This window comes from Falco naumanni, chromosome 3 (genome assembly GCF_017639655.2).
Source record: "Falco naumanni isolate bFalNau1 chromosome 3, bFalNau1.pat, whole genome shotgun sequence".
In the NCBI taxonomy this organism is placed as follows: domain Eukaryota; kingdom Metazoa; phylum Chordata; class Aves; order Falconiformes; family Falconidae; genus Falco; species Falco naumanni.
Window position 1 is genome coordinate 120,254,522 of NC_054056.1, and position 22,818 is coordinate 120,277,339.

Consider the following 22,818-nt stretch of genomic DNA (forward strand, 5'->3'; position numbering starts at 1 on the left):
ATTTGGATGCAGTATCTCATAACAGCAGACATCAAGCACCATGAGTAACCCTCAGAATCATTAGTCCTGGCATGTTATTTAAGCAGACCTGTGGTGTAAGTACTGACATCCTCTGGAAGTGTATCCATCGTTTTATGCGCATGAATTTAAGAACAGAAACTAAAATAATTAAAGTAGTGATTACAGAGTTTAATGTTCTCTTTACACTTTTATGTTATAGACAATGCATGTTTTGATATGATATTTTTAATGAGCATTTTTTGTTCTTGCTTTTAGGAGCCACAAAAATTGTTCCCGTTGAGGCTGCTCCGCAAGAAAGTGAACCCACAGCTCCAGAGGCAACAGGTCAAGACCCATCACAACGAAGAGGTTATCAAGAATATGCCATTCAGCAAACCCCATATGAACAGGCAATGAAATCAAGCAGGTGATTTTGAAGTACTTGTATTTGTGTTCATGCAAAATATGAATGAAATGCTTCCCTGTCCATTTTCACGAAACTGAAATATTTTCTGAGCCCTTCAAATAAAGGAACAGCTGAAAATAATCTGTGCATAACTTGTAGAATTTAAAAAGCCTGTGGAGAATACCGTTTTAAAATAAAGTGAATGTTTCTGTCCGTTATGAATATCTAGGGAAATTTTGACAAATTATGTCACCAACTTTCAATATTGTAATATATAACTGGTTTTGGGTTTTTTTAGGTTGGGGCCAACTCAACTGAAGATTTTTACCTGTGAATACTGTAACAAGGTGTTCAAATTTAAACACTCCCTCCAAGCACATTTGAGGATTCATACAAATGAAAAACCTTACAAGTGTTCGTATTGCAGTTATGCCAGTGCAATCAAAGCCAACCTCAATGTTCACATGCGGAAACATACAGGGGAGAAGTTCAGCTGTGATTATTGTACGTTCACTTGCCTCAGCAAAGGCCATCTCAAAGTCCACATTGAAAGAGTTCATAAAAAGATTAAGCAGCATTGTCGCTTCTGCAAAAAAAAATACTCTGATGTTAAAAATTTGATCAAGCATATCAAGGAAACACATGACCTTCAAGATAAAAAGGTGAAAGATGTTTTTGATGAGCTTCGCTTGATGACACGAGAGGGCAAAAGACAACTTCTTTATGACTGCCATATTTGTGAACGCAAATTCAAAAATGAACTTGACCGAGACCGTCACATGCTTGTTCATGGTGATGAAAGACCCTTTGCTTGTGAGCTCTGTGGTCACGGAGCCACTAAATACCAAGCCCTTGAGCTTCACGTTCGAAAGCACCCATTTGTGTATGTGTGTTCTGTGTGCCTGAAGAAATTTGTTAGTTCTGTAAGACTCCGTGCTCACATCAAAGATGTGCACGCAGATTTGCAGGAGACTTCTGTTTTTAACAGCTCTATCAATCAGAGTTTCTGCCTGCTTGAACCGGGAGGTGATATCCAGCCAGAAGCCCTTGGTGAACAGCTAGCACAAAGTGCAGATGAATTGACTGTCAGGAGTACTGATGCCATTAACACACCACAACCATCTGCTTGTAAAGGTGAAACAACAGCTGCAGATATAAACCATAATGGTCAACATAATGGTGACTTAAAAATTGATACAGTTCTTGCGTTAGAATTTGAAAATTCTTTGGTCAAGAATGTAACGGAGACGCTGTGTCAAACAACAGATATAGCAGTCCCAAACATTCAATCCTGTGTCGCGTCAGATTGCTTTCTGCTGAAGAATGATACTTGTCCTGATGAGTTAAAAGTTCCTCCTGGAAATGAAGAGGAAGTTGATCACTGCAGTTCTGTAAATGAGCAGGGTGAAGAAATTCACCTTTTGCTGTCTGAAGACAGAAGTTTAAATTTGAGTCACAACAATGCAATGACTGAGAACCTTTCAGTCTCTGAAGAGAGAAATCGGTCTGTTCCTTCTAGTGAATCAGAAACAAGCGATCCACCAGTTCAAAATTCTGTAGAAACCACAAACTCCTTGCCAGCACCAGAGGCTGATGCAGCCATCAGCCAACAGGCAGCCTCTTCTCACACAGTTACACCGGACAGTGGGAGCGGAGCTGTTGCCTTTATGCAGATCTTGGAGAGTTTGCAGAAGAGACAAATGAACACAGAGTTGTGTGAGAGGATAAGGAAGGTTTATGGAGACTTAGAATGTGAATATTGTGGTAAGGAGCAGTAGAATTACGTTCTTCTATTGGTTGGTTTTGTTGGTTTTTTTTTTAACTGTTAGGTAGTGGGACATTTTTTTTGCTCATCTGCTTTATAGTGTTCAATATATTTGTGTATCTTTGTAGAAGTATTAATTTTGTGGTTCAGTATGGAATCTGGGGTCCAGCAAGATTTATTCTTTGCTGTATAGTGTGAAATGACTGAAATCTTCTCAAAAGACCACATGCAGAGTATAGCAAAGCAATGTTTTGCTAGGTTCAATTTTCTGTTGATATGAAATATGATAGAATTAGATTATTTCTGTCCACATGCCTCTCCTCACCTCATAATTTTCACTGGGGTCAAGCACAGCAAATTGAGGTATGCAATCAGCATTTATCAGTCCATGCTTTAATGCTTAAGCCTTATTATCAGATCAGTATAAAATTCAGAGTCTTTTTCATATAATATGGGAGGATGTATGATGACTTACATTCTGTACAAAATGTATGTATGTACTGGTGTATTTTTGTGACTTGATTTGGACCAGTTTTTTTGAGATGAAAATTGTCATTATGTAGTATTAGTTAAAGACCATTCTGATTGTAATTGGGTTTTTGGATTTATCAAAATGGGAATAACGCACCATTCGCATTTATTCTATTGTAATTTTTTCTGTTTACATAACTGGAAAGGAAATAATTTGGGATTTATGTTGTAGTCTTCATTGTTGAGAAGGGAAAGGAAGCAAAGTTTTAAAGAAAAGTTTGAAACACCATAGCATTGTACATTAGATGAATTTCTATGTACTTTTTGGTGCTATTAGGTCAGAAAGGCTTTTAGGAATGAGTAACACGAAAGGAAGTAAGAAAATTGATTTTAATAGACTTTTAGTGTACAGTTGCATTCAGATTCTTTGTATAGAACAGATTTAAAGGACTTTTTCCTTGGGAAAAAGATGTTTCAGGACATACGACACAGTCTTTTTAGACAAAAGTGGTTTTTGTAAACATATTTTCAGTAATGAAGGGTCTTTAGGACAGGTTTTTATTAAAGACAAAAGGGACAGGATTCAAACAATGTGTTTTGCCCTGAAAGAAAATTGGGTATGTAATGGAATTTTCACGAACAATTGTTTAGAAGTTACTTTCTTCATGTCTGATTTTATTTTCAGGCAAGTTGTTTTGGTACCAAGTGCATTATGACATGCATGTTCGTACGCATACTCGAGAACATTTATATTACTGCTCTCAGTGCAATTATTCTTCCATCACCAAAAACTGCCTTAAGCGTCACGTCATTCAGAAACACAGTAATATTTTGCTGAAATGTCCCACAGAACACTGTGACTACTCTACTCCAGATAAATACAAGCTCCAGGCACATCTTAAAGTTCACACAGAACTGGTAAGTAACAAACAAAATGGTATGTTTGTCTAAATTCAGTGTCATCATAGTGTTTGGAATTGTGTAGCAATATTTGAAGATGTAGGTAAGAGTTCTTCCCGAGCGCTCTCTGCATACTTCTGTGCAGGGAGTACAAGAGTTACAGCAATTAGGTATTTGGTCCCTTTCGTAGTAGTTTCCATTTCCTTTATCCATTTTCTCCCTTAGGTTTTCCCTGTACTGTCAGATTCTTTGGGTTTTGAGAGAGAGAAATGAAGTCTGGTACTGTTGTTACTTCACTTTATTCCATAGACCCGAATTCCCTTCCTTCATAAATAGATGGCTGTGGTGAAATGTAAATTATGTTCCTCAATTACTATAAACAGAAATTTAAGTTTTTGAAAAGGATTACTTTTTTTTTTTTTTTCGTAATAGCTCCAACTAGTTGCAGCCCCAGTGTTTGCACATCTGTCATGTTCTGTTCTGGTTAAAAAGCTGAAGACATCATGTTTTAAAGACTCCTGTCTTACTCATTGAGCCTTCCAGCTCTGAATGCCATTGTGTTAAAACCAGGTCTGGTCTATCCTTTCAACCTGCCCTGTTACATGTTTTCTTTGAGACTCTGCAAGGGGCTGCATGGCTGACTGGAAGCCCTCTTTGGGCAAGGTCCTGCTTTGTGATCTTGCTCTGATCCAATGTTACCACACGAATAACCTTTTGAGGAAAATGTTTTTTGCATCAACCCTGCTTGCATTTGTTTCAAAAGTATGGTTTTGAAAATCTGCTATGGTATTCGGAATAAAAAATATTTTAAAAACTAAGGAATGAGATTTTAATTCTTGTTAAGATGCTTTTTTAGAAATGAAATTATTTACATGCTTTTCTTGGAAGATTAAGAAAAAACATTTTCTTTCCATCAGCGTTGCCTGGCTTTTTCTTGGTTTTGTTTTTTTTTGTTCTGTTGTTTTGAGTGGTCCAAATAGGTTAAGCTATTCTCAGAAAAGGTCTGCATACCATGGACTTCTTTTCCTACTGCGTGGCAGGATCCTTTCTGCTTGCAAGGTGTAGTTGATCTGGAACATTCTAGACTTGTGTATACCCAGAGAGGTTATAATGTGCGTACACTCACACAGTGTACGAACACAGGTAAGTTCCTTCTTGTTCCAAACTGACCTCTAGGAAAGGGTGTTTGGCAAGTGCCTGCTCTCCCAGCATAATGATTTTAGTCTCGTTTTGACGAGTCTCCTGAAGACATCTGGAGTGCTTAGATGGAACACATTACCTCATATGATTTTATATGAAGGTACCGGTAGGGAATACAGTACAGGTTATGTTTTCTTAACATGTTTGACAAGCGTGCTATTTGTAATTAAACTTTCTTGACTGATAATGCCAGAAAACTGGTATGAATGACATCCTTGCAATTTGGGTTTTTAATTATTTATGCAGTAAAATACTTCAAAAGGTGATTTACCTTTCTCCTGAATTTATTTTTATTCTTAGTCCAGCAGAGGAGAAAATACCAGTTGTTTAATTGCAACATTCACTCTTCTGTCCTTTTAAGAACAAGGAAATACACAGATGTGCCTCTCCATTCTGTACACAGCACTTGAGGAGATGGAGGCACGGACTCCTGAATCTGACCAGAAGACCCTTTATTAGTCCCAAACCCACGCTTATATATCCTCATTTGTTGTTCACACGCAACGTACCAAAATATCATTGGTTAATCAATACTGTTCACACACTTCTTGGCTACATATAATTGGTTAATTACTAAGCTACAAACACACTGAACTTGTTGCATTTTTTTTCTCTCTTCTTTCTTATCTCTGTGAGTTTCATGTTCTCAGGCAGCTGCCGGCGTGGCATCGCGCATCCACTCCGGCCTTGCTTCATATCCCATTTTTCTTCCAGGCGTTCAGCCAACCTTATCTTACTTTCTTTCTTCTTTAGCCTTCAAGGTCCTTCACAGGCATCGTGGCCTCCCGCACTTGCTATAAAGCTCTCTACAAACACTATGGTTTTAGCTGGCATTGTCTTGTAAATAAATCTTACGCAGCCTTGATAGAACACACCATGTATGACAGATTCCTGCTCATCACCTGAGAAAGCAACATCACAACTCACTTAGAGTATTGTGATAAATATCGTTGTTACACTTCCTTTTAATAGCAAAATGTGATTTTTGAGTTAGGGATTTATGTTAATTTCCCCCCAGATGTGGACAATTTCCATGTAGCTACTTAAAAAAGCTGTTACCATACAGTGCCTAGTGGTTTCAGGTCGTCTTCTGTATGCTTTTGGCCAATATTTGCAACAGTTGAAGTAACTTTAAAGGTGTTTGGAACAGAAGAGAACACTTACCTCCTACTCCTCTTAAGTGCTAGTCTTTTGTAACTGCAGGACAGCTTTAAAAAAAAACCAAAACAGAGCCAGTGACACAAAAGGGAATGCTTTTCCCTCCTTTTGTCCCCCAATTCTGTAGATATTTTGAACAGAATCTGAATTTGTTATGAAATGTGCAGAAAGCTCACAATAGACGTTCTTTTAAGCTGCTTTTGAATGTATTATGTTCATGATGTCCATCTGATGGCAAAAATCTGAGTAAATGATGTCTGAGGCTACTAAAGAAAAAAAAAAAGGCTAAAATTAGATACCCTATATCCTTACATAAGTACTGCTTTTCAAGTGTGATGTATGTTCAACAGCTCCCACCAACAGGATCATTTTCATGGTACTAAACCGAACCGAGAAAATGCATTTCATAATTAAAAACACTGTGACAGCGAGATCTTTCAGAGGTATGCTTGCTGATGCTTACTTTCAAATATATTTGAGTATTTGAATGGCTTGAAAAATTAATGTGTTAGAATTTACTCAGTAACTAATCTTGGCAGTTCTCATATTGGCCTTTGTGCCCACTGCTTGATCTATTTACTTAATGCATACCTCACTGAACAGGAGCACTCATTCCAAAATATAGTACTTTAACAAACTGTGCACAATTACATGTGGGAAGCAACTTTAATGTTGATTTCAGTTTGCAAAATCAGTTCTTAATAAATATTAAAATTAAAGCTTCCCTGGAGATAGGTGATGTTAAAATCTCAGTTCAGTTCCTTGTATGGATGCTTATCTTTTGGTACTTTGTTGCTGGCTGCTTTTCAGCTGGATCCCTGTATTATTTGGTGAACAGGATACATGATGGTTATTAAAAAGCAGTTTACTGTTCGTCCTTGTTGCTCAGTGTATGGCCACCCATCATACTTTCTGTGTACCATCCAAGTCTTGTGCGGAATTTGGGATTCTCTGTTCCCTGGGGGATGATGGTGGGGAATGCGTATGTGCTGCTTCTTGCCTCTGTGTTTGCTACACACTGTTACAGGGAAGATTTCTACTTCTGAAGTCTGGGAATTGAGGCTCAGCTTGATTCAAAACCAGCATTTTCATAGAATCATAGAACGGTTTGGGTTGGAAGGGACCTTAAAGATCATCTCATTCCAACCCCTCTTCCATGGACAGGGACACCTTCCATTAGCCCAGGTTGCTCCAAGCCCCATCCAGCCTGGCCTTGAACATTCCAAAATTTTGTGTATATTCTCCAATTTTCAGTACCTGTCTTTTACCTTTAAGGTTTGTGTAGTGGTTTTTGATGATTCTTGGCATTTATGGATCTCTTTAGAAGTTTAAACCACCACACGTGTGAATCACATAAATGACATACTATCTAGGAAAGGCATGGGCTGTTTATAATGACTTTTGAATAATTTAGTTACGAATGAGCTAGTGGTAACGTCAGGGACTGGTTGTGGAACTGAACAATGTTGATGTAGGTACCAGTGTTTGTTTACAACCTCCACTGGGTTTTACAGTACTCGGTATGCTAAACAGATAAACATCATGGAGAGGTTTGTCTCTGAAATTATTTTAAATCTATATATGTAATTGATACTGCAAGATAAGCACCTCTATAAAACTGGAGTTCAGACCCAGAACCATCACTTGCTAACCGGTGCCGATGTCTGCTTTCACGTACATTTCAGGATAGAAACGGTTCTTGTCTTTGGAAGGATGCTTAGAAATTTCATAATGCTGCTGACCTTTCAGGTAATAGCGTAGTTATCGCTTTCAGTAGGAAGTGAGATACTTGAGCTCTGATTGCTTATTTCCCCTTCCTGAGGAGTGCTAATTTTCAGGCCATCTCTGGTCTGGCTGTGATACCTTTGCCTCTGGAGCAGTGCCACTACATAGTAGAGAATGCAAGGTACTGGAAAGGAATTAACCAAAAAATCGATGATCTAATGGTCAGGCACTCAGTTGGAAAATGCCTTTTTGTTCTTGGCCCTTGCTTCTGTAATGAATGTCAGCTAGCCATTCATTTTTACTAGTGCTTATTTCACGAAAAAATGCTTAAGTAATGCTGTATGCAGGTGCTTGTCATTTTGTGAGCTGTGATTTCTGCTGCTTGCCAGGCTTTGTAAAAGTCTGTCTAACCATTTGCAAATTTTCCTGTAGCCTCCTTCACGTGTGTGCACAGCCGCCTCCTGGGTATATCAGATCCTTTTAGCTAAGTTGCATTTTAATAGGACGTCAGCTTAATTTGGGAATCTTTCTTGAAAATTTTGATTTGAGCATCGTTTCTGGACATCTTCACTCATTGGATATGTAACTCAAGGGCCTAATTCTCTTCCCATAGGCGTTAGAAATGAAATTTAATTAATTTATTGATCTGAGCAGATGCAGGAGCAGGCTTTGTTTCTCTGTTCCTCTATGAACTTATACAATCAAATGTTGCGTTAATTGAGTTATGGGAACTTTTGCTGGAAATGCTCTCAGAGTATCAATATTTAAGAGAGCTTAGTTTTCTGCTCATAAAATCATGTCACTACTACTAAAAGGAGTGGAATAGATTGTTGATTTCTAGAACATATTTGTCTAATTCTCTAAACACTTTTTATTATGGCTGTGGTCTTAATTGTACACTGTCAATGAAACTGATAACAAAGCAGTCGGGAGTTCACACAGTCTCTTTTGAAATTAGTGGCAAAATTGCTGTATAGATCATATAATACATGATCATATGTACTCATGTATTTTCAAATGAGAAGATGTTTGTGTCATAGAGTGTCTCTTTGATGAGTGCAGTAGAATAGCTGCTGTTTCTGATGTTTTGCAGTTGAGGTCATAGTATATTTGATTCATTAAGTAAACTTCATGGAGTTCTGTTGGTATAAATGCTACATATACAGAGGCTTTTCATTTTTCTTTTCATGACTGTGTACTAACATATACTAGTACACCTGCCCCTTGAATTATCTTGAAACAGAGGAAAAAAGTTCTCTTCAGAGAGCTATAAATTGGTATATGCAATATAACTGATGCTTTCTTAGCATGATGAGTTTCAATTAATTTATAAATAATTTTAATTAATTTGTATAGAAAGACTTTGTGGTTCCTATGTCAGTGATGTTATTTTATAATGGAACATAGCATAAACAAGAAAATTCTGTGGTACTATTAGACTAATTTTTTTCACTAGGGGTAAGAATATTTATGAACCTAATTAATTCCTGATTCATGGAACATGAACAGTACTTTCAGTCACGGAGCTAACTTTCAGAAGTATTTTAAGTTTCTTGTATTTTCTCAAATTGGCTAACGGGGATTTAGCAAGTCTCAGGAAGTGTGGAAGGGACTTTGAAATTTAAGTAGCTGATTGGACTGTGCAGCTGGTGTCTAACAAAGGTAAATCCAGCTCCCTTGATACTTCACTTCTCTTTGTGTCCTTAAAAAAAAAAAAAAAACACCTCAAAGGCATTTAAAAGGCAGGCACTCTGATAAGGCATAGGATAATAACTTTTATTCTAACCAGAGGAAAGCTTGCATGCTGAGAATGTGATGAAGGTATTACTGTATCCTCAGCCTGAGTCCTTGAAAGTGCTTCTGCCATCACCCATGGCAAGGGCACTCTGAAGAGCTGGAGCTCTAGTGGGAGAGACCTCTGGGGCTTTGTGTTGTGACCTGGGTGCTATGAAATATTTTGTTTGCAGCAGAGGATTTCTTAAAACTGATTTTGAGAGTGATGGGATTACACTGAAGGACTAGCACTGTCGCACAGCTCTCAGAGCAGCAACAGAAGTACACATAAACATTCAGAACTAATAATATAAGCTCAAAAAGTCTGTGACACTGGCCTGGAGAAACAACAGTGAAAGGTTTGGCTTCAGCTGGGTGCTTTCTGTGAGAGACGAGCTTGACAGATCCATGTTGAAGGGACTCGGTGCTCAGAAGCACGATCTGTTTGTTACATTACAAAAGATACCCCTCTGGAAGATCATTTACTGCAGAACTTGGTATAGATAACTTTCTAACTCCCTGAAGAAAGCTGTGGGATTAGTTTGTTATTGAAAATTTGTGTTACCATTGTCATGTGGAAAGACGTGTTCTTGGTGCCCATGCTTTCGTGTTGCTCTATAGCTCTTGTTGCATTTACTGATGATTTTGATTTTTCCCTCAGGCACAGGCTTGTAGTCTTGGCTTTGTGAAGGTTCTTAGCAAGAATGTAAGGTTGTCACAATTACAATATTTTACTTAAAGTACTGTGTGTGGAGTGGTAGGATTTTTTTTTTTTTTTGGCTTATTTAACTTTATGAAACAGCAAGGTGTATTTGTCTTAGTGTTCTGGACACAATGAGAAATAATACAGTGAGTATTAAAGACCAGCAATACCCAACTGTACATTAAAAGTATACTAATTCTTTATTTATTGTCTATTTTGAAACAGTTATATAGCAAGTTTGAGGAGCAGAGTGAGATCTGTCAACAAATTTCAGCGGGCCCCTCAATATCCCCTAAATGATACTGCACTTATTTTTTCGTACGTGTGCCACAACATGAATGTGATCATGCAACCCAGTCTTTGAAAAGGTGCCAACATTGCTATAGAGTTTTATTAGAATTGATCTACTAATTTTCATTTGAGTAATGTGTTCAGGTGCAAGTCTGAAATCATCAGCAGCAGGTTTAGGGATAATAGGTGATAACATTTGAGAGAACCTAATTCCACAAATTAACAGCTTTTTCTCAAGAAGATCTTGCTCACGGAGCATTGTAGACTCCTTGAATTTCTTCTTCCAAAAACCAGCTACTATTCTCTGCTGTCCCTGCTTCACTTGAGATTCTCAGGACTCAAGATGGTGACTGCCCCAACTCCATCACAGCAAGATACTGTCCTTGCTTTACTCAGGGTGGTAATCCTTTAGAAGCTTCTATACCCAGCCCCTGGTATAAGTATTCTCACAGGAGCAAATGACCTTCTAACAGCGCAGGCAGAACTCTCCTCATGCCGTTGCCATATCAATGGTGATGAAAGCTTCATATCCCCTATCCTACTGTCATAAAATTATTTATTGCTACTTCTGGTTTTAACTTGTAGGTACTTCAACATAGGAATTTCTTTCTCAGAGGTAAATGAGACTGAATGCAAATACCTGCATCTTATTCCAAAGCCTATTTGCCATGAAAATGCTTTATTTTTTCCTTTTCTTTTAATTGAGATGTCCATTTATAGATGTATAACTGCAGCATACAGACAATAATAGCCCACTTGTACATTTTTCCTCGCTATTCAGAGATGCTGGTTGGTCTCAGGTCAGAAACTGGTAAAGTCTAGGATCCTTATTCTCCTGTTACATCCAAATTTCTCTTTCATAACAAAATTTCATACATACATACATAACAAATTTCCCTTTCATAACAAAACAAAAAAAACAAAAAAAAAAAAAAAAAGAGGGGGTCTATCTCTTTGATACAGTAATCTTCCTTTCATGCTCTTCAGGAAGATTTCTGTCCTGAAATAGCTAGTGAAATATCTGTTCTGTAGCTTCAGCTCACCTTTTGACAGTGATCTCTTGGTAATTTGGTAGGGACACATCTCCCACCAGGTAACGTGTTATCTGGCTACCTGCCTAGTTGTCAGGACTGACTAGACTTCACTCCGTCTGTTGTTTTGATAATCTCTTCATGTGTTAATCTGGTCAGTGCAGAGGTGACTAGATGATGCACGCATTTGATTGAGCATCCAGTCTGTTGTGTCAGCAGGTGCTTCTGGAAAGAAAAACTTCTTCAATTTAGATAATAAGCAGCAAAGATTGTTTTGAATAGGGTAATTTAACACTTAATGGAGAAAAATCCTACATTTTTTATGTGGAGTTTGACGTGTTTGTAAAAACATTGAAATTACAATTACACTTAAATTGTTTATAGGAAGAAGTTGAATCAAAACTCTCCAGTTCAACTTGTTTAATGGTGCTAAATGTTTTATAATATCAGTGCCACTGATAAAAGCCAGAGTAGTCTGTAAGTTGTTTTTTTTTAAAAAAAAAATACTAGAATAATACTTTATTGGTAATATATAAAGTGCTGGATATTTATAAATTAGTTAGAAATGCAGACACTGAATAAGTCATGGTGTCTGTCATTGTTGACTCTTCTGCTCATTTTCAGGCCATTTTATAAATACACATATGGTAGATATCTTCAGAGTAATGAGAACTGATCCTTAGGTTTCAGAAGGGTGGACTTGTGAAAGAAATGGAAACCCCCTGAATATTACTGCTTATATCAAATGTGTTCTCTTCTGTTATGTGACTTGGTCTTTTGCTTCTTGATTCTCTAAAGTCAGTCAAGATAATGCTTACATTTATTGTGCATATTCTCATGTGCTATAACTTGGAGCCCTTCATTTATGAAGATTAATAATATGTTTACAGTACTTTAATGTTTTTCCTGCGCTTATTTCACTATAAATATCTTCATTTTTTCCTTAAAAACTGAACCTTCTATTATAACTTTGTTGAGAACCATGTATTACTGAATAATGACTGCAGTGGTTACACCACTGGACTGATAATGCAATCTCTCTCTTTCTTTCTTTCTCCCTTAAGGATAAGAAGAGTTATTCCTGTCCTGTGTGTGAGAAGTCATTTTCTGAAGATCGACTTATAAAATCTCACATCAAGACAAATCACCCCGGTAAGAAAAAATCAAGGAAAATTTCTCAGTCTGTTGGATTAAATGGCTAAAGATTTAGAGCGAGCAGTGTAATGTGATTACATTGCACAGAAAGAGCCGAGTCTATGTCTAATTTAACTGGTTTAGAGTAAGAATTGTATTGGGTCTGCAGATTTTAGAATTTAGAGTGAAAAAAGTCATTGTTCCAGCTTGTGTGTTGTGGAGTATATCAGGTAATTGCGCTAAGAAATCTATCTTCATCTGGCAGAGAACTCAATTCCAAAGGAGGACCCAAGTGAATTAAAATTAAGCATTGGGAAGTTTGGAACTAGTCATACAGACAGACATCCTGTAACAGCCCATGGGACATAAAAATCCTGTTGGCCATCCATAAAGTGACAGAAACGCAATTATTGCACGTTATTTTGTCTGTCGGTGATTGACATGAATTCAGAGGTCGCTGAGCTGCCTTTGTGCGGGCTCATTAGTGCGTGGCTGGGCTTCACCTGCGGGGCCCGCTGGGCTCGGTGGCCCGGCTCGTCGGGGAGCCAGCTGTGATGTGCTGTGCCCAGGGTGAAGCCGGAGCTGACAAGCCTGGCTGGGTCATACCCCGGGTCACACTGTGCATTCCAGTGCCCTGATTTATCCGTGCAAGCACAGCAGGAGGTGCCCGCGGGGAGCCGGTGTGCTGTGCCTGAGTGAACAATCCTTTCCCAAATGCTCAGGTGGCCGGTGCGGGGCCTGGTTTAAGCCTGGCTGATGTGCACTCGGCAGAGCCGCGTTGCTGTGTCTGTACTTTCCTCCGGCGTTACGTGCGATAGGAAGGCTGACTGCAGCGGCCAGCAGACTGTAATTAACTCGTCTAGCGTGGCACTTCTCACCCGACTTAATTTGATATTAAGAAAGAAAATACCGGCCATGCTCAAACTGAGTTTGGGGAAGAAAAAATCCAATGAAAATGATGTAACTTTTCTTGCCTTTGTCAGAAATGCAACATACCAGGTAAAGCAGTAGTTTCTTACGCTCCTACTGCCACTAGGTAGTGCTAGACCCGTGTTTTAAACAATTTCCTTCCCTTGAATTTCCGACTAACTCCCAGTTTAGTTCTTCAGTGACCAAACCTCTTTATTTGCAGACCACTCTACAACAGTGTGGTTGGAGGGCTTGTCATACATCAGGGGACATGTCTGATGCAGCAAACTGAGATGAGGAAAGGCTTCTGTGCTATACTGTAGTCGGGAGTTAGGTCACCCAGTGAGCATAGAAATGGAATCTCGGGAGCTGTGCCTATAAAGCCTTTGTGCTGTCTCAGCCAGGGAGTATAGGAGGCCTCCCTAAATAATGCGATCTGTAAACGAGCAGCACCTTACCTACTGCACCCTTACAAGTTGCCATTGGTCTGCACTGGTCCGTTGTCTGCTGAATTGTTACTGTGTGCTGTGTCGGGGGTCCAGGAGTGCCAGCTAACTGGAGCCCTGACGTGCTGAGCTCGTGCTTTTGAACAATACTTTGGAACAATTCGTTTGGTATCTGAATCCCTTTAAAAGTATAGTGTACATTTTTTTTTTGATCCAGGAAAGTGGGTTCTTTTTAACTCTGGGTTATAATAGTGGTAAGGTTAAAAAAGAAAATCTGCACAGCCCATTACTTTGTGTCCTCATTTTTAATTCATGTAGCGCAGGCAAATAGAACTTAGAAGCAAAATACCAGATTTATTATATATATCTCCATGGTACTAAAGAAATGCTACATCTGATATGCCTATGCAGTAGTTATGCAACAACACTGTTGTAGTATATGGAGGAGAATTAATGCACAAATCTTTTTCCTGTGCATGCTGCTCTTGTAATCAGGAGGAAATCCTTTATTCGTACAACATACTTAATTACAAGCCAAATGAATGTGAGGGGTCTGATGGTATAAACGATCAAGTACCGCAGTGAAATGAGTGCAATTGTTTTTAAAAATGTAAATGGAAAAGAGTAAAGATGAGAGGAAAAATGAATACTGTTAAAAGGAATTGAATTTTAAAACCACATATCAAAAATTAATTTAAACTGAAATCCTTTCGTATTTATCATTAAAATGCTATTTCTGGGGCTCCTCTCTCCTTCATTTCTTAATATCATTTAGCATGACCCCTCTCTTGTCTCTTCCATTTCATCAACTAGAAAGTATGAAATAAAACAGTACTTTTTTCCTCTTCTAGGTGTGCAGAGAATAGGAGTTGAATTCTGGTCCCATGAATATAGTGGGACAAAAATTTCTGTGGACTTTGACAGAGCAGTATTTCAAACCAAAGAGATAAGAGAGCTTGGCTTTATTGCCAGATGACTTGGGTACTCATCAGTAAAAGGTCTCGTATTCTGGTTCCAGCTCTCAGAATGATCTACCTATTCATCCATTGTCTTGATTTAATATGATATTTGTTAATAGTCCTGAGACATGAGAGGCATCAGCTTTAATAGATCCCGACTGAGCAGACATACTAGCCTGCAGTCACGAATGAAGGATATAAGCCGTAGAAGGCAGATGCAGGTTCAGACTTTTTTTCTTTTTTGGGGTCCTTTAGAACATATCTATGCTCAGTTCATGGGCTTTTATGTTTCCCTTTTGAAGTTGGATTCCTTGTTCATATGAGTTCAGGCAGGATTTTTGATTCCACTCTGGGACTTATCATCACGAGACTAGGTATAACAGTTCATATTTGGTAAGAATCTAAGTTTAGACTGTAACTTTAAAATTTTACAAGATTTTGAGCATAATAAGTCACCAGCTTTCATACTTAATGTTTAGATTGCATGAGTGCTGTATTTTCATTGAGTCAAGTGACAGCATTTTATTACTGTGAAATGCATTGAGTAATTTGATTTATTTTTTTTAAAGCATTTGACAATGTTTTCATTATGTGTGTTTGGGACATTTTAATTTAAACTTCATTATTTTGAGCTTTTTCACTGTGACAACTAAGATATTTGATCATATGAAGGAAAAATGTAGAGAGCTGAACATGTTTAGCCTGAATAATCAAAGGCTGGGAGAGGAAGTTTAATTGCTGTCTTCAGCCACCTAATAAGAGATTAAAAAGAAGACAGAGCCAGAATCTTCTTGGAACTGTACAGTGAAGGGACATGAGTTGAAGCAAGGAGATTCAGGTTAGAAACTAGGCGACTAACTTTGACTCCTAAGGTCATCAAACACTTGAATGGGCCAAGAGAGGTGGTAGAATTGCCATCCTGTTCAGAACAGGACTGGATATGACCTGAAGCAACTTGATGTAACTTTGTGTTGGAACTCCAAAGTTGGCCCTTCTTGGTGCAGGTGACCTTAGAGGTCCCTTCCAGTCACTTTTGTTCTGTGAGTCTGTTTTTTTTCCTTTAACATTTCTGATTATCAGGCATTCTCATTATTACAGCTGTGGCTGACATGAATTGTCTTCAGATCCTTGACATCTGGCAATCTGGGGTGAAATCCTGAATAAAATCTTTTGAAAATAATTGATAGAAAAAGCGCCAAATAAGTATATTGGGAAAATTCATAGTGGGAAAATTATTTCTAAGCCTGTGACACACCCAAGATTTTTTATATTTAAAATATCTTTTCTTAATCAGGCAGTGGGGACACTGAGTACACAGGTCAGGAGAGAGAGCACAGAACATCCTAGAAGCCCTAAAGGAAAAAAGGTCCTTATGTTCTTTGCTCAGGTCTTACCTGAGTGGCAGTAGGGGAAGCAGAGCTTTGAAAAAGTTGGAGTGAATCAGGATCTCGCTCTTCAATATTACTTACAAAACAAATTCCCTCATGTCCTTCTGGTTTTTATTACCTTTTACATTTCTCTCAGAGGTTTCAATGACTACTATTTCTGAGATTCTTGGCAGAAGAGTTCAGCTGAAAGGACTTATTGGAAAACGAGCTGTGAAATGTCCCTACTGTGATTTTTATTTTATGAAGAATGGATCAGACCTTCAACGTCATATTTGGGCTCATGAAGGTAAAACTCTGCTTTTAAGCTTCTGGGCATATAGTCAGTCTCATATTCCATACAAGTGTTGCTGACAAAAAAAGGAATTCAAATTTATTGCTATACCTGAATCAAAAACTTTAAGCTACAGTGAAGGTTGAATAATTAGTTTAATAGATTCTGGATCACATGTGGAACTGAATACATGAATAGACAGCCTAAATGTTTTATAAAATTTGTAAGTTTCTCATTGAGGTTTTTTCCAAAAGTCATTCATAAACCTTCTGTAAAGTATTCTATAATAAATAGCATAAGGAGGAGTGAATTAAATATGTGCTCAGTCTCTTAAATCAAATAATTTTCTGTGTCTTCTAATGAATAACTGCTGCTCCTTTTACATTTGTCCAGAAATACTTGGTCTGGAAATCTATTAGTAAAACAATTGAAATCCAGTTGCTTTAATGTATACATATAAATTCTGTGTGTATTTTAATTAAATCGTGCGGAGCGTGGCAGCTAGCTGCCACAGACATAAGCAATAACAAAACCCCCATAAGATAATGCTGATCATATCTGTGTCTTTTCAGGGAGGAATTCCAGAAATACAGCAACACACAGGTTAAATAAAACTCCCTTGAACTTAAAATCTATGCCCAGTAAAATCTTGTGTCTACCTATTCTGTCTATTTTTATGACAGGTGGAAGACCACCCGTATTCTCTTTAGTCAGTTAACGATCTATGGAGCAAATTTTCTATGATGATTGAGCATGGTTTTGGACTCTTTAGCCATCCCTCTGCCTAAAGGGGATGATGGGATTTGGTACACGCAGGCTGATACTTTGGTTCCAAAGTGTGCCCACGCAAATATGCTCGTACTGCCTATTTGTTTGAATGCTTTAACTATGAGCTTACCTGCATGTGCACTACAGCAGTAGTCCTCTGCACCAGCCTTTACTCCATTAAGGAGTTTTTAATGCAGGATTGTAGGCTTACAGCAATTACTTGTGTATTCCATAGATACAGTTTGTTTATTCTGCCAGAAAAGCTTGGGACCCGTTTCATCTAACTGGCAGGAGAAAGAGGTGAATAGAAATTTATTCCCAAATCAAAGTGTGCAATCAAGTCTGCTTAAAGTAGGCTGTAATTCCTCATGCTTGTAAATGTAGTCTTAAGGTCATGAATATCAATCTAAAACTGCCAGAGCCTCATGAAACTGTTGAACTACTCTGACAGTTCATATTTATTCAACTTTTCTTTGAAGGATTTACTTTGTTCTTGTAGACCTTCTGCTAGATGGCATACTGTGTATCTCTCTATTACATGCTTTGGACTGTTTGAGAGAAGTGAAACTGTAAGTGCTTACTGAGGTGGGGGGAAAAGTACTACCGTGTGAGCCGTTAGCAAATCTGACACTAATTAACAATAAAACACAGTTTTGCACATTTAGCTTCTGCTTACATATTAACTACCTAATGAACCAGTCCTCCTTGAAAGAGGTTTCTTCATTCTTTATTGCAGTAAGTAGAGAATGATAGTTATCTGAAGACTTTTAGAGGGAGATTTGGTATGTACACCAGCTCCGCATCAACTTATGTAGTCTGGATTCTACTTTTAAATGAAGGATGGACACACCAAGACCAAAATGCTAGTATTTGCTTGGTTAAACTAAGTACCTGGCTTCAATAGGGAAGCATTTAATTCTAAAAGAACCCTCCTTTCTCTTAGTAAGTTAAATGATGCTGTCAAGAGCTTGCTATCATTTACGTAGAAGCTATAGGTGAAATTTCGTAGATGCAGATATGCAAATTTTAAAATGTTGACCTTGTTATCCATGTTACTTTCATGATCTGAAATTTCTTTCAAGCAAATGACTGCCCTCTCATTTTAAAAGTACAGCTTGTTTGTTTCATAGTATATTTTTTTTATTTTTAGGTGTCAAACCCTTCAAATGTTCTCTCTGTGAGTATGCCACTCGCAGCAAAAGTAACTTGAAAGCCCATATGAATCGTCACAGCACAGAGAAAACGCACCTTTGTGATATGTGTGGGAAAAAGTTCAAATCAAAAGGCACTTTGAAGAGCCATAAACTCCTTCACACCGCTGATGGTAAGTGCATGTTTATTAAATTCAAGTTTATTTTAGGGCTATAAATACTGGCTGTACTATAAGACCTTATTAACAGGCATTTTTCAGTTGAACACTAAGAGCTACTCAAAAATTTTGTTTATTCCCAGGAGACACTGTTGATGAAATAAATCAAAACTTCTGCAAAATGAAGTTCTGTGAAAGACAGCTCTTTCTGGAATACTTGATTTTTCTGAAATTTTACGTTGGCTTTATATCCCTTTGTATTCTTACAGAGATTTGTTATTCTCAATAGAAATTCGAAAATACAGATAGTTTCATGGTTAAAGTCCCTTACTGCTTTATTCTCTGGGAATATCGTTGGGAGTTGCTGAATTCAGTAGCCCAGTGGAGGCCAAGGCTGCTGCAGCTCTGTGTCTGCAGGACTGGTCAGCCAGGGGCAAGCCTGAGCCTGTATTCTCTGTAGGCACACACGCAGCACATGCATTTGCTCCATACTTTTAATATTTCTGTGATGATAACAGAAAGAAGCGAAATGCAAATCCAGAAAATGTTATATCATTACTTCAACAATGCTTTATTCCTCTGTGATTATCAAATGGAAGTAAATGATGTAGCAGGGTAAGTTGTACAGACCTTCATTATGACTTAGTAGCTTGATCTTTGTTACTCGTGCAACCTTGTGAAACATCATTCAGCTCTTTATTGACCATTTCATTTCAGTTCTTTTTGGAAAAATACGGGTATTAATTAGCGTTATCCTTTCACAGAAAGCACACAATGCTCTGTTACATCTTTTTAGTATATGTGATGTTTTTCTATCAGAGGTATTTATTTTTATGTATGCTTGTATCTGTATGTATAAGTGAAAGACATGAACCCTTTAGATTGATATGGTACATATTATAGGAAGTATGTAGTTACTGGAGTATTACCAGTTAGTAGATCACTCATTATCCAGAAGGTACTTTCCAATATTTTGAACTATCTTGGCCAATAACAAGCAGGTGTTGTACACACTTCTAAACTTAATATGCAAGAATCAAGATTTTACTTACCAAATGCAATTCTCAGCTGATTCCTGGCTGAGAGAAGGAGTAAGTTGTGTTTGAATTAAAAGGAGATTGGTGCGTGATTAGAATACAAAGAAAAAAGAGGTGTCTTTTTAGGGTGCTGTAAAAAAAAAAAACCTGCGTAGTGTTTAATTTCAAAACCTTTCTGTTTTGTTTTCACCATCTGTTATGTCCAAATAGCGAAATTCAGCAACAGAAGTTGATTTTTTTTTACCTGTGAGTTGGTTCTTATTTCTTGAAAAAAACGTGTCTGTGTGTAGGTAATTACTGCAGTTCAGCAGAGGCTGCTTTGAAATTTGGCACTGTTAAGAATAACACAATAGCTGTGCAAGAACTAGCTTTGTCTGGGTTTAATTTAAAGGTGTGAAGTTAGTTTGAAACATTTAATTGCATGCAAGAAACCATATTCTCTTACCAGGCTGAAACCTGGACTCTAGAGGCAATGTTATTACCAGGAGCCTTTTTTATCTGGCTTCAGACTGTCATCATCTTCTGCAATAACCGAGGTGACTGCATGTTCCTTTTTGATGCACCTCCTTTGTTGACTGATACAAATAAATCCAAAACTTATGCTCTTTTGCCTTGCTTTAGAACTTCCAGAAGCGTTCCAGGAAATTCCCCATACCTTTGGAAAACACATTTTTCCATTGGCTCCATTAGAAACAGAATCTCACTCTCTGTGGAGTCTTAAGTAATTCTCCTCACTAAGTCCACCCCAGTAAACTCTTCGTGCATTTCAAACACTTGTGGAAAAAAAAGGTAACATTTGCCACCAGGAATGCAGCACATGATTTGTCAGGGGACTTTCAGCCTCTTGAACGCTGACAGTTTCTCTTTGCCCAGTGTCCCTTTCTATAGTGACAGCGCTTCAAAAGTTCTTACTGGTGCACATCTAGTGTTCTTCAGTTGTTTCACAAATAAATGAATTTGAAGGATGTTTTGCTGTTTATGACGCTTGCCTTCCTGACTTACGAATCCAGGCAATTTTTTTTCAAATATCAGCCCTGCAAGGTCAATTTAACCATTGGAATATAAAGTAGTTTTCTGTCTGCTTTATTCTTCTCCAGAAAACAGACTTCTTATGACTGGCATGATAGAAAAATATTCGGTAACCCAGGCTTATTAGTGTTTGTGATTAGAAATAAAACAGAAAGCCTGGTTTTCATTATTTTAATTAGATATCAGAAATTGTCTTAAGGTTTTTCTTAGCTGTGTTTTATGGAAACTTTCACACTCAGTATAAAATGCCTGTAACTTTTTTGAGCAAGATCCAGAATCTAAAGAAACCTGATCTTTTCAGGAAAAAAAATGTATTGTACTTCTCCATCCTTCCTTCTGGTTCTTTTGTTTTTGGAGTAAGTTGTTAGCATATAGTTATTCCATGTCAGTCAAATACAGTTTGCCAGCCATGGGCATTTAATACAGGAATGAAGTCTTTGTGTGTTTAATGCACCTTGTCATTCGGCTGGAGGTAGCAGGACTGGTGGAATCTTAAAAGACGAAATATGGAGAGGGGGAGTATGAAACCCAGAGAATAAAAGAAAGGGAATTGTGTTATTTTAAATCATAAGGAAAAAAAATATTTGGGAGAGAGAATGCTTTGAAGTGAAAATGTGTTTGAATCATAACAGTTCAGTACTTGGGACAGAAGTAAATAGAAAGATGTGAACATAACCAAACATCTGTGTTTTAAGGATTTCCAAATCTGCTTTACAAACAGCAAAATAACTGCTCCTGCAGTTGTAAATAATTGATTTCCTTCTTCCATTTAGGCTGCACTATAAGGATTCTTTTTGTCCTTTCCCAAGTGACTATTCCAGGAGCGTCTAGACTATTTAATGCTTATAATTTAAAGATGACACTCAAGCCGTTTTTTTCTTCCTTGCTATGCTTTCTATTTAACCAAAATTTTGCAACACAAGTGCCAGACTTCTAGTATTGTTCACTGCACATTCGTAGCATTTTAGAAATTATCTTTATAAGGAAATACAATCAGTAGTTTTCTGAACATAAATAGAAAAAAGTTACTCCATTTTCTATTCCCATTTCAGGAAAGCAGTTTAAATGTACAGTGTGTGACTACACAGCTGCCCAAAAACCACAGCTGCTACGTCATATGGAACAACATGTTTCTTTCAAGGTAAGAAAACACGTAAATCATGTGTACTGACAAGTCATTTAGAAACACATAGAACTTCAGACAACAGTTTGAAAAAACTGGCACATTTTCCTGTTTGGTGACAGTTATGGCATCTTAACATAGTATTTCAAGAATTTTGACTTTATAGTCACACTTTTGAGATAGGGTTATTTTGTTTGTGGACAATTTGTAATTAGTATCTTTACTTGCCAAAAATAGACATATGTTGCAATATAAACCAAACCTTATTGGTTTTTTCGATCGTCAGTCCCTGAGAGAAGGAATCTAATATGTACCTTAAAATGTCCTAAGGAAGTAGGGAAGTGAATCCCATACATTGCCCACCTGCATTTACTCTGAAAGTTTGCCAGTCTATTGTACTATAGATCAGTTCATATACTTGAAGAAAATTGAAAATAATTAATTTTAAAACACCCCATTTATCTGAAACTGTCTTGGAAAGAGTTGTGAAGATTGTTAATGTTTCTATGAAGTGTTTAGGTTAGAGATAGGGTTTATTTTAAAAAACTGTATTATGGTTTTATTCCTAAATTTCATGTTGGTTCTTGGCATGACAGGTCTTGATGTAATGAACTGTGCAATATTTTATTCAGGAAATAGAAATTATATGTTTCTTTTCCAGAAAAAACCACAGTCTTTTGTATGTATGAAAAATGTTTATTTTAATGTAACACTGTATCTTGGCAATGAGCATATTTCTTCTTGAAAACATCATACTATGTTCATATGCCACATCTTTCATAATCTAACAAACCGTTTTGCTTCCTTAAAGAGTACACTCCATCATTCTTAATACTTACCAATGCTATGTACCTCCATAAAGCAGAAAGGAAGACAGTCTTTTGATTCATCATTTAGATTTTGGAAGACAAGACATATAAGAAAATGAAGCAAGTCATCTAAAGAGATAAAACATTTTGAACAAATAGTTTTTCTTTCTTAAGTATGTAGTTTTGCTGTGGTCTTCTTTTTTTAAAAGGATT

At 37.4% G+C, this 22,818-nt stretch overlaps 1 protein-coding gene across 3 annotated transcripts in view; it reads left to right on the forward strand.

The window, feature by feature from the left end:
- The window catches only part of ZFAT (zinc finger and AT-hook domain containing), a 129,088-nt gene that overhangs the window by 76,486 nt on the left and 29,784 nt on the right, over window positions 1–22,818 (forward strand). For all 3 annotated transcript variants that reach the window (XM_040588799.1, XM_040588798.1, XM_040588800.1), the window contains exons 5-11: window positions 277–427; window positions 705–2,170; window positions 3,328–3,560; window positions 12,488–12,575; window positions 16,396–16,545; window positions 18,449–18,622; window positions 21,726–21,814. In XM_040588799.1, coding sequence (XP_040444733.1) covers window positions 277–427; window positions 705–2,170; window positions 3,328–3,560; window positions 12,488–12,575; window positions 16,396–16,545; window positions 18,449–18,622; window positions 21,726–21,814 — 2,351 coding nt within the window. The remainder of the gene's footprint in view (window positions 1–276; window positions 428–704; window positions 2,171–3,327; window positions 3,561–12,487; window positions 12,576–16,395; window positions 16,546–18,448; window positions 18,623–21,725; window positions 21,815–22,818) is intronic.